We start from the raw sequence: 12810 nt of genomic DNA, 5'->3' as shown, positions 1-12810 counted from the left end.
TAAACGAAGTCAATCCTTCTAGACACAATATTAATAATGTTGACATTTTAAGAAAGAACCCACTCGCCCTTGGAGTCGTTTTCAGTAGGCGCCATATTCACATAAAGCTGTTGTTGCTTGTTTGAGGGAGAAAGAATCGGGTTTATGAGCGGAACAATCAATCAATACTTTTCAATTAGGTTTTCTTAGGTTACTTTTATTGTAAAAATTATCTTGTATCGCTGAAAATAAAATTCTCTTCGGGATCCCTTCTCATTCAAAAAGTAAAAATTTACATTCCAAACCCAATCAAAACTCATCATATAATTTCTTAATTTAAAAAAATTTACTTCAGTAAAAATGTTTGAAAAGGTTCCTTGCAGGCATCATTCATTGACGAAGTGTGTGACATTTCTAGGATCAGTGGTGTTCTACACAGACTGTGGAAGACTCTTTTCCAATTTAAATCACTACGAGAAAATATAATCTCGTGAAAGAGCCGCTTTACAGTACAAATTCTGCGTGTTCTAGCATTTACAAGATATGACACGATTAAACTAAACAAAGTACACTGCAGGGTTACGTCGTTGAATGTCAGACCTTCATGACTTCGTTGTTTTGGTGCCCCATTTATTATTTTTAAATCTTGTAAAAATATCCAAATATATGAATATTTGTCGTGAATGGGTCTCGAAAAGGTCTGTTCGAAACGTCCTCGCGGTAATTTTGGCATTCATCTCTCTTTCTTGAACAGATACAGGAGCTTAATCGACTTCCTCATTGCACGTGTCTTTTTTTGTGGAGCAGACGAAGACCAGACTGATTCAGCCATGGCTGAGTATGGCTGAGTTGTCGTAAACCTCTGGCTGCTGCTGCCGTCAACGACGACATCGGAATCTGAGGCTGTGGTTTTCGGCTTATCACAGCCCGCCCAACCTGTGCTCGCTGAAGCAGTGGATAACTATAGGTGTGAAAAGAACCTGGTGCATTGCGTGCAAAACTTGCCTGCTGCTTTGGAATAGTGTTTCTGTAGTAAACCTGTCCAGGGAAACTTGCTGCATTGGGTGGAGTATTAACAACACGTGGGAAAACAGGAAAGCGAGCGCGAGAAACTGCAACACTGTGAGGATTTAATTGAAAGTGAGATTGAATAGCACCTCTAGTTTGACCAGGAACACCCGCAAGGGATGCTGGGTAGGGGTAACGATTATATGGTTGTGCCAGAGGTACCCTCCCGGGGATAAGTGCCCTCACTTGTTGATGAAAGTGATTCCGTTGTCTCTGTAGCTGACCATATGCATTTCCCTGAAGCGGCTCGGTAGACTTGATGCCTTTGGACCTGTAATAGTCTCTATATGAATTCGGGAAGGTAAATGTAAACGTGGTGTAAAATGGTCCTTGTATGTTCGATCTGTGTGGTACTCCTGCAAAAAAGATATGAAAAAATTATTGAAATTTGTGCACGGTAACGATGTCTGGTAACCATCGTGGAGATTATACACAGAGGCCGTACAAATCTGTCGTGCACTTTCTACAAAATGTTTCCACGAAAGAGCAGTTGAAGCCTTCAATCTGAAATATTTAACGCAGATTTAGGAACCACCTTAAGGGGGCGGAGGGTATTGGGGAGGATTACATGGTTTTCAGGGGGAGCAGAGGGGGATCAGTTGTCGACATCAGAATATAAAGAAGGATGATAGAAAATTGACAGTCAATGAATTGGGGGGAGGGGGGCGGGTCATAAGAATATTAAATAGAGACCCCCCCCCTACCCCGGCACTAAATATCGACTGGTCCGTCATGCCGGATAGGGTGCTATTTATCAGTGAATGAAAACAAACCATGAATCAAATTCTGCGCCGGCAGAGCCTGCACTGGTAATCCTTGACTTGCGGAGACTTGACTTCGCACAGGAATAGCCGGTGGTCGCCTACTCGACACTCCATCACCATACGACTGTGTCCGCTGACCAGCAACCGAGTAGCCAGTTGTTTTTCTTTGACTACCATGAATGGTCCGAGAGTGAAAAGAAATGTTTGGTGAATCTGATTCGAAGAGGAAAGAAAAAAAATCATAACTAGTTTAGGAAATTTATCCGAAAACTACATGGGAATTTTTTACTCTCAAGCTCTTACATTTTACACTCTGAAACCCGCCATTGGACATATATGCTGCTGTTTGTTGTGGTACTGTGAATTTCTGCAATCCTTGTTGATTTGTAGCTGCATAATGGCTCTGGAGATTTGAACTGGCATCGTAAGAAACTTTTTTACGCTCGTTTATTGGAAGCTGGCCTTCATTTACTCCATGTCCCTGGGCTTCCTTTTTCTTTTGCGGAGAGTCACCAAAGCTTGTTGTCTTCTGCTTTTTGGGGCTCACAGGATTACCGACTACTGCTGGCTGCTTTCCTCTAGAGCCAGTTGTACTAACGTGTTGTTCAGTAGCCATGGTAACGTGGTCATCCGCTGATCCCTCGCCACTTCCGCTTCCACTTTCCTGTATCGCAGAATCAAGGAAGTTAAACAGCCTCTTCACGCCATCTTTCCTCTTAAAAGGAATTTCAGATTTCTTGGTATGGAGTTCAGCAGTTGCATGTTTATTACCATCATCTGGAAGCGCGTGGATCTGCTGATAGAGCCACTGAGGTGAGGGTCTGCCTGAGACTAAAGGAATACGTAAGAGTTAGTGGTCTCAATAAGTTAATGAAGGGACTGGTATACAGCTGTTTTAAGAGAGGTTGTCAGTAAAAAGGACAAAAGTGCACGCGACAATCTTGAAAGATAATGTGGACATCTGATAATCGGTGAATTTTAATGAGTAAATTCATAAATAAATTCATCGAACTCGCGATGCCTTGTCCATTTTCTCAAATTTTCCTAAAAACCTGAGGTCAAGGAACCGTGACCTGAAAACTACTCGAAATACCTTTCGGAGTAGTCGCGTTCACTTTTACGCTTTTTTTCCGAAAACCTTTCTCGAAACAGCTGTATATAAATAGCCATAACCGCCAAACTATCGAGTTCCATCTGTTACCCTGATCTGTTCAATATTGAACCGTATTAACGCATAGATAGCTATGCAATTTCAGTATGGATTACTTTGAGTTAAATACCAGCTAGTCCCGGTTGTTTGAGGGGTAGATAACGTTATCCGCTGGATAAATCTCTATCCTGTGGATGGTGCGGTACTTTTTGGTGACACTTATCCGTTGGATAGTGTTGTCAGCCCTTTGGACAACTGGGCCCAAAGACCACATATGACTCTCTAGCGAAGGCACAGAAAATTTATTTTAAGCACCGCAGAGCTTCCTAGTTTTGCCCTTATTATTTTGATTCCGTTCGTTTGTTTGTTTTGTTCAGCTACCCTCACAAGGTAACTGATTACATCCGTAATCATAACCATTACAATTTCCTCAAATGTGATTGGTACATCAGCTGCTCCATTTTTCACTAATCATTCTGTACAGTTGCAATCGGACAGTTGGCTGTAATTGGACACCTGTAAGCGGACAGTTGAAGCAGCCAATCATACTAGGTCCACTCAGCTAAATCCACCAATCACAGAATCGATCACAATAACCATAGCAACAAGGCAATTTCCAAAATAGAGGAATAATTAACTTAAGACATTGTCTCCACTAGAGATATTTGTTCTAGGTGTATTTGCTTTTTCGGAAATTGAAATGGTTATGATTAATTGGTAACAGGATTTCTTGTCGTCCAATTCTGTCAGTAATCATACTCGTGATAAACAAATCGGACTCCCGCTTTGCGGTCGTCCGATTTTGTTAATCACTCGTATGATTACAGACCGACTTGGACTCTACTCGGTCCTATTACCATTATTAACATTAGAAAATGTCACTGGATTTGCAAAAATTTGAAAACTGGATGCTTGCTCACTCACCCAAACTACATAGTGATCCGAACAGGAGGAGAAACGAGATCAGGAGATGCATCCCAACGGGTGTGGCTAAATCCAAGCTTCTTTTGAATTAGATCTGGGAGAATATGAATTAAAGGTGCACAAAAAAATGTATAATGAAATTCAGACAATTGTATAAATATTAATTTAAGAGTGAGTATGTTGTGCAGCATGTTAAGTCTTTTAGCTTCTTTTTGCTGCATGTTAGGTCCTTGGCTGGAGAGAGAACTTTGATCTGCGATCTAATTTTAAGAGTCATTTGTAAGATCGGCTCCTTTACCCAAATGGAAGGCGTAGTAAGAAAGCGAAATTCTCTAAAATAATGCGGCACTTTGAGAAAAAAAATGAACACGATGGAAGAAAAACTCAGGTTGAGGATAAAATTTAACGATCACGCGATTCAGAGACAAAAAAGCCTTATACTGACATAGTTTTGCTCGGAAAAATCAAAACATTTGGTTTTGCGTTTGTTAAACCGACTCAATTCAACCTGAGTTTTTGGTTTTATAAAAAAAATTTGCTTCTTGGTCAAAACTAGCAATCTTCCTTGAGCATCAATTGGACTCTATGGCCACAAATTTTGTCTGTCAATGCTTTTTTTCGGTCACTGAAATTTATCTGTGAGGTGCAAGCTGTCAAATACTTTCTAAAGTTCATTTAGGTGATTTTTGTGACCTGTAAATCTACTTTTGCATTTTTTAGATACAGCAGGTTGTGGCACATAACGTTAAAACAACACCCGCGAATATAATTACCCCCCAAATGAACGCCCCACAGATACACCTGTAAAATAATTAAAACAAATTTGGAAACGTAGGTAAGACTTTCCGTTCAATATATTTCTTACCTCGGTAAATACTTGGTCAAGTGAGTAAAATTACTGTGTCAGTTCCCTGCAAGAACCACCAGCGATAACAACGATCTGAATGTTTAGTCTGGAATGAATAAATCGATAAATATAGCCGATAGTATTTTGTGAGGGTAACTAAAGTTCCTTTAACATCAAATGACAACATTTCAGCTCTTAGCACCTTCTGGTGGCCTGCTTGTTCGAATAATAAACAAAACCTGCCATCTTTACCTGTCATCGCTAATTGCCTCCGCAGGTCACATGATCGTTGATACGTTCTCAAAGGCTTTCCAGACTTTTTGGTATAATTGAAGACAAAGTTGGCACGTGTTAACATGCCTTTTTCCAGTTACTTATATGGATAAAATTCAGTGGTGAACAGATCTTCGTGCCTTCCTGTTAAATTTTCAGGTGTATGTTTCTGTTTTAAAATGACATTTTGTCGATTTTTCTGTCGACCCTTAGGGCCATATTGAGGTAGACAAGAAAAGGGTTCGGTCGCGCTTTCGGGCTCGGACCCCTGTGAGTAATGCATTCTGGGATAATGTTATTTTAGCTTTATTCCATTGTCAGCCAATCAGATATTCGTATCTATGGTCAGCAAAAGTGTTATCGCTTTGAAAAGGCTCGCCAGCAAGCAAGTCGATGTTTACAATCCTTGACGCATAAGAATAAACCGATTCTAATTCTTTAATTTAGAACTGAAATTGGAGTTCTTCTTGAAATTTTCTTTTTGCCTCAGATTCGAAATTAGCATAAAAATTTATCAGAAGGGTAGAAGCTACCGAGATGAGCGAGATACTCGAATTACTTCCAAAAAGCTGGTAAAGCCGGAAACTTAGATAGAAAAGATATTGAGAAAGTCTACGTGACCCGGTTTGGCACTTGCACAAAACTTTTGGAAATTGCCTGGTGCGAGGCTTAAATAGTTCCATTCATAACACGTACGAACGAAGTTCTCATGTGGCCTTTGGCATGACATAAAGGTAAACTACATGATAAGATTCCTCGGAGTTTTTCAGACGCAGGCGGTCTTGTAAAGTTTCTGTAGTTTGTGAAGTTGCTTGGCAACCTATTTCACAAATGTAGTAAGCAGAGGTTATCCAATTTTACAAGTCGCCAGGTAATTGGTTGACCACTTGAACACGGCCACGCATAACTCACAACTAATTTCCAACTAATACTTCGATTCAGAGATCAGTTTCCCTACCTTTTCTCACTAATAAAATGGTGGATTCAGAACATGACGATCCGAACATTATACTGTCCATATGCCAATAATAATGGCCACACATCATGTGTAGTTAGGTTCAGCGAGATTATTTTTTAAATAATGACCAGAACTGTTGGTGATGAACTTTATAAAAAATTAAATATTTAGTTTGTGTTTAGCTGAATGCGGATTTTTAATGACAAAGAAAGCAATACAGTAACTCATTTCTATCTTGGCAGTTTAGAGGTTCGTCTTGTCAACCACGTCTCCCCTAATAAAAAGATTTCTCTCTATAGTATCGTGTTGACGCAATATTTCTCAGTTGTTTCAAACTGTAAAGATCAATCGAACTTTGCTTGTTAGGATATTAACTTCAATCGATGAGACTCAGCTAATATCAAACTCTACTCGAAAACTCGTGTTGCGCATAATCGAACTCGTGGTACGCATGGGAGTGAGGCGGTTTCAATGTCACGTTTCTTCTTTACTATTTTGACAGTAGTCATGTTTCATTTTGTATAGGTTACAGGTACCAGTACAGCTTAATTACTCCAATGGATGGGAAATTGAACACCTCGGGACGTGGAGATGTTTTCATAATTATCTGCAACTGATTTCATTTATCTACATTCTGCAATTTAAGCTTATTCGTTTTAATTTTAAGCCACCAGGAATCACTTTTCCCAGACAGATATTTAGTGGAAATAACAAAAGTAGCAAATGGACAAGAAGAATAGCTAAAATTCCGTCTCATGCCTTGGCTACCACCCAATTCCAAGGTAATAAACATGATAAATAATCAATTGATTACAAGAAATGTTATTTACAAATAGCAGGTAGCGTTTTGCGAAGAACTGTAGAAGGGGTATGTTATCTGCGCAAGCTAAGGAAACTGGTCAGTAACACCTTCGCAAGAAATCGGACTTTTTGAGGTAACAAAAAAAATTGTTTCAAAAGCTTAGGGCTGCGGCTTTTGCAGACCCCAGAGGCCGCTTCTTGTCGTTTTCTTCCACAAAAAAAAAAACAACAACAACTTTTACTTTCCTCTGTGAAACGTAGTTTGCTTTTTACAAATAAGTAAATTTGTTTTTTCAAATTAAATCCTGTCAAGTCAATCATACAGTTTTGTCCCTACTGAAGAGTTGTTGGCAGAAACTGCTCAAACAGTTGTCTCACATAGTATATAATCAGTTCGACTCGATCCAGTTAAAAGGTGCTTTGAAATGTGCTTTTTACAGCAACTGGCAAGATATCTGAAGAAAGTCATGGGGAACCTTTTTTCTGCAAGAAAAATGGAATGCCAACTCGTTCCAAAAAACAACAGACCAATCATAGGTAAAGTAAAACTGGTAATTTTTATCGAAAAACAGTGTACTTGACATACATCTAAACTAGTAACCTAAATTAGAAATGGCCGCACGTCTTCCTTATGGATGTTTTTGAGGGAAAGACATGGCGTCGTAATTCTTAAGACAAATTACTCGGGACGTGGTCATGTTGACGCTCCACGAAGTTTCAATTTTTGTTCGATGTGATGCTCTTCATGAAGTGGTGTAATTTGGAAATTTATTGTGATGAAAAAAGGACTATCGAGGGTGTGTTTCTCTACAAAACAGCAACCTTCAAAAGACAGTTGTGAGCTTATTTTCCCCTGCAACTAAATTAATTTTTATTTCTCAAGTAAAAAAAAACCTTTTCAGTCTACAATATGCGTCCTACTCTTCCATAAAATTATACTGAATCGACAAACTGTTTTTCAAATTATCAATTATGCTAAAATATCTCCTAATTAGGGTCCATTTGGCAATTGTTTTTGTCCGTTTGCTTCTTTCATCTTACGGGCTTAGCATGCAAATCATTGAATATTTTAGGTGTGTGAAACTTAAATTGATGAAGCTGAAAGACGACGTTTTTCAGTTAATGACACCGACATGTTGTTCAAATGCTCTACTAACGAGCTCATTCTTGCTGGGTCACATGACTTTTTGCTCCCCTAGGGATTCTGTCAGTGGATTGTGACGGTCACTTTGCCGAATATGGTAAGTCATACATAGCTGCGTCATACGTCAAGAATATCGAGAGCGCTGGTGCCCGCGTCGTTCCAATACGGTATCCTTTTTAGAAACTAACACTGTGCCAATATAGGCGTACACTATGAAGTAAATTCCTCTCTTTGGGACCAGGCAAACTGGTTAGCTTCCAAGAAGAAAACTCTACTCGCTGGCTAGTTATTCCTTCAAGCTTGACAGGAGTATGTAGAAAAGCCTGTGAGATCCGACTGATTCTATGAGCTTGAGAGCTATAATATTCTAGCTTTGCATAACTTTCAATAAAGGGTTTATTTTTCAGGAAAGACGGTTTACGAAAAGCTTAGCTGCGAGAATACCAACGAAAGAGCAAAATTTCTCTGAGGAATGTTAGACAATTATTGATAAACTCTCGAAAGTAATTAGGGTGTGTATTGGTTTTCCTTCATAACTATCATTCATGATTGGTGTAAAACTCTCACCACCATCACAGCTTATCAGGTGGAAGAATAAAACCGATCGCAACTTGGTACTTGCGTTTTCCCGCAATTCGGGCTGGAAACGCTTACTTATTTCGAAATCTAACTGGTTCCCTGTCATGGTCTTAAATGGTTTTACGACATTCAACTAGTTAATGCTACCTTCTTTCGCCGTTACATTCAAAGTTCACATCCTTGACAATTCAAAAGTAACGATTTACCAGCGGAAGAATTGGAATCTCTCATTAATAGCATCAATGGGTAGGTTGCAGCACGAAAGACATTAGTTATTACCATTGCACAGGGTGAGATTTCTTATAAGTGTCTTGCTCATCTTCTTTCCAACAGGGTGATATTTCCAGGCGGGGGAGCTAGTCTAGCAGACTCCGCTTACTTCAGCGCTGGCAAGATGATTTATGATTTGGCGATAAAGGTGAGTGGGCTTTGTGCTGACCGAGTTAATGATTATAATTTGGTTATAATCTCTTGTCGTGATTTCATGATTTTCCCGGGGGTGGGGGGGAGGGGGGGGGAGGATCGGAGGATTTCGGTTATGTCCCAATAAAATTTACCAATCCCCCTAACACTTTTTTACTATTATGATGTCCCCTCTTTAGCAGTCACTTTTTTATAAGGTCCTCTCCTCGACCTCTGTTAGCATTGATCCCCCCTCCGTAGCCCCTGATAACCATGTGATCTCCACCAAAAATTATCCGATCCCCCTCTAAGATCTGATGTTCGACTCATTGCGGGGACTTTTCTTCCATTTCTTACTTTTATTTTACCTTGCATGTTACCCTTAAAAGTGTTAAATTACTTTAATTTGGAAAAGGCGTCGATTGATAGACACTTAGAAGACTTACGTGCGAAAATATCAGTTATTTGGACTGGATACTCTTATTCCTTAGATATTTGGAAAGTAATTTTGTGTGAATATCTGTAACAGGAAAATGACAATGCGAAGGAGCCGTTTCCCTTGTGGGGAGCCTGCCTTGGTTTTGAGATGCTGCATATCATCATATCAGGGTTAAAAAAGGAGGATATGTTGGTGTCATGTGATGCAGAGAATTATTCTATTCCTCTGGAATTCACTGCAGGTAAGAAAAGGCGATTGTGTGAAAAATCTGGCGATGGAAGTCAAACTGATTGTTAACTACAAAACTTGGTGAGATTTAAGCCGCTCAAGAGAGAGCTAGAGTTATGACAAATTATTATCAAAATCATTAAGATTGAAGGGAACCTCAGGTTGAAAAATACGAGAATATTAGAAATATTCTCATAAAAAGCTCAATTCATCTACATGTAGAATATATATATATATTTTACCTTAATTCTCTCGCAGTCAAAAACTCACATTTTTTCGAGCTTGTTTTTCCATTATGTTTACGGCTTAAAACAACTAAATGAATGTATTTTGTGCTTTGAGTCTGAGGAGGCACAAGATAGCTTGAAAAATGATTGGTTGTTTCTAATGGTCAATTATTAAGTTAAAATAAAGACTTGTTCACTTTAAAAAATTAATACTTATATAACGCAGTATACCGTGATATGGTTATGATCCAGTGCTTCACTCATTGACTGATACATTGAGTCGTCAGTCATGCTTGCTTCGTTTCTTGCTTCCCTTAAATATCTCTGCAGCTCACTTCGAGGGGTTTCCGTGAGATGACAATTTTAGCAATTACCAATTCATTTGATGGATGTCAATCAGAGGCCCCCCATAAGACCATAAAGACTTCGTTTCCTCTTCCTTTTAAATACAGATGCGTATACAAGTCGCATGTTTAGTTCTGCTCAAGATGGAGACAGAGTAATGAATATTCTCAAAGAACAGGCTGTAACAATTAACATGCATCAGAAATGCGTGCCACCTGAGGTAGGCCGTTCTAAGTCAAATTATTGATAACCAAACGACTTTTCGTCGAATCTTGTTCGGCATTATTCGTTTGCTATTTGGTTTAATTTTTTGCATTTTTAACTGCTGCCCCACTCAGGTGTTGCCAGCTTCATGCTGTTAATTGGAAGAAACCGAACACCCTTTTTATGATCACAATCGAGAAAGCCTCTAATTTCTCCTTCTCATTAACTTCCTTTATTTGTCAACACTTGTTTCTGATTCGTAGAAATTCTATGCAAATAATAACACTGTTGGATTCTTCAAAATCCTTTCAACCAACAAGGACCGGAAAGGAGTGGAATTTATCTCCACCGTTGAAGGTACCGAATTTTCATTTCAAAATCTTTTGTAAATCTTTTATTTCCAAATGCTATAAATAGTATTCTTTGTTACATAGTGGTTGTACGCTGACACAAACAAAAGGAGAAACAAGGATGGGGCATACTCGTGATATACATGATGTACTTTCACACGCTCGTGCCTATGCTTGAAATCTGATTCATAGGTCTCATAGAGCTGGAGAATTGCCGCCTTCCAAAGTAGGAATTCATTATGAATAAATTTTACAAGCGAAGGAAATAGGAAAATAAAAAATAGGGCAGGATTCAGGGTCACATCTTACCAGAGAGGTAACAGATATTATAATCATGGTAGATTTTAAATGTCATGGACAACTGATATTTTTAAAACCACAGGCAAGAAGTATCCCATATACGGAACACAGTGGCATTCGGAAAAATGTCAGTTTGAGTGGACACCAAAAGAAGTGATTGACCATTCAGCAGACGCTGTCTTTGTTGGACAGTACATGGCAAATTTTTTCGTTAAGCAAGGTACGTAGATACTTGGTAGATTTTATGCTCTTTGTCAAATACAGTTTAGATTGCCAAAACGTAAAGTTAAGTAACGTATGTTTAAAAAGTGCGTCCAAAGATATAAGAATGAAAAAGGAACCTCATCCGAAATTCCTTGCTCCTCGAAAAAGCGTTCCCTTTCAATAACACTTTTATTTCTGAGAAAACAATTTTCTCCTACATTGGGTTTTGAGGTTTCTCGAAAATTAGGATTTTAGATTTTTTCAGCCGAGCACATCACTGCATCAGGGTTGCACTGCCTGTATCTATTCGGTTCTAGAGGTGAACAAAGGAATTTGTTTGAATGCATTGACCTCTAGTAACAGCTTTCTTTTTAACGGTGAATCAATATAGTGAAATACTAGATAGGAAATGCTGTGCTCAAGCAAACAGGAGTTGTTGAGGAGGAGAGGGTATTGACTTCTGCCTCAAACGACTCAAGGTGAGGCTAAATTAGACCACCCCCAATCTCTGCGCGTAATTTCCGTCTATTGAAATGTTCCCTATTTTATTATATTTACAGCTCGACAGAACACCCATCACTTTGCAAGCGAGGAGGCAGAAGAAAAGGCCTTGATTTACAATTATAATCCAATTGATACTTCAAAGATATCTTCTTTTGAACAGTGTTATTTCTTTTAAGTACCTTCATTTTACACTGGCTGCGATTTCCTTTGCTCAATTTAGCACGAAAGATACAGGTCTAGGTCTTTTCCGAGAAAGTTTTTCAGAAACTGTAGTTAGTAACACAAGTAAGCGCAGTCGATGACTACAACTGTAAGGTTTTTGGTGATTTGAATCACACACAAAGTAACGGTGTTTACCCGTTAACCCCTAACAGTGACTAGTATCTAATATCTCCTTACAATATCACCCCTAAATCGCACACTTGTCACGAGAATAAAGGAAATGATCACAAACTTGGGAGGTTCTTGATTGTCGAACAAATTTTCCTTAAAAAGATATAGAGACTATCATGGAGAATATGTATACTGGTGTTGTGATGTAAGTTTATTCACTAGTTGAAAATATTTGTATTGTATAATGATGTACATGTAGGTAGAATTAAAGTGAAACAGTCATCAGAATGGGATAACACTATAACCTCTCCCATCAGGCGCGCATTATAGCTTGTTATAGGAGTTTCTCATATCATTTTACTGAGTTGCCAGTGCTCATTAATTTTTATTCGCTGATGGAACAAGAACTAAGCAAAATAAAGCAAAGTTCTTCTTTCCGTCTCTCTGCTGTTATTGTACCCACGGCAAAAAAATCAAATATTCTCTTTGGCAACACGAAGTTGGTTCCTTGTTTAGTGATGCCTAATAATTACAATAGCTCAGTAAAGGCCATACCTGCTTGGAAAATGTTTTAATGGTAAATTTAGCCATATATCGTAACTATGCTTGAATATATCATGGAATGTGCAAATAATCGACATAGAGAGATTGAAAACACTCTACGTTCTGCTACTTGGGATATTTTCAAAACATCAAGCAGGGCACAAGGAAGCAACTCAACGTCTATTTAACCGCTTTTTCTTGGTGGTTGTTGCAGCGCTGAGCTGATCAGCAGACAATTCAGGAA

General features: G+C 38.8%; 1 protein-coding gene and 1 pseudogene across 2 annotated transcripts; one reads left to right on the top strand and one right to left on the bottom strand.

Moving 5' to 3' along the window:
• Positions 1-199: 199 nt before the first annotated feature.
• On the bottom strand, positions 200-4860 carry LOC131779963 (uncharacterized; annotated as a pseudogene).
• Positions 4861-6631: 1771 nt separating this feature from the next.
• LOC131779945 (gamma-glutamyl hydrolase) lies at positions 6632-12524 on the top strand. Of its 2 annotated transcripts, none has more exons than XM_059096561.2 (10): positions 6632-6745; positions 7205-7301; positions 7964-8075; positions 8683-8733; positions 8821-8905; positions 9419-9569; positions 10236-10348; positions 10596-10689; positions 11065-11202; positions 11747-12524. In XM_059096561.2, exons 1-10 carry the CDS (start codon positions 6719-6721, stop codon positions 11863-11865), a joined length of 987 nt encoding a protein of 328 aa, XP_058952544.2. In that variant the 5' UTR covers positions 6632-6718; the 3' UTR covers positions 11866-12524. The 2 variants fall into 2 exon arrangements, with proteins under 2 accessions (XP_058952544.2, XP_066027138.1); XM_066171041.1 differs by lacking the exon at positions 6632-6745 and adding an exon at positions 6814-6898 and having other exon boundaries at positions 11747-12523.
• The last annotated feature ends 286 nt before the right edge of the window (positions 12525-12810 follow it).

Source organism: Pocillopora verrucosa, chromosome 8, assembly GCF_036669915.1.
Source record: "Pocillopora verrucosa isolate sample1 chromosome 8, ASM3666991v2, whole genome shotgun sequence".
Lineage (NCBI taxonomy): Eukaryota > Metazoa > Cnidaria > Anthozoa > Scleractinia > Pocilloporidae > Pocillopora > Pocillopora verrucosa.
The sequence above is the reverse complement of the archived record's forward strand: the minus strand, read 5'-3'. Positions and strand labels throughout refer to the sequence as shown.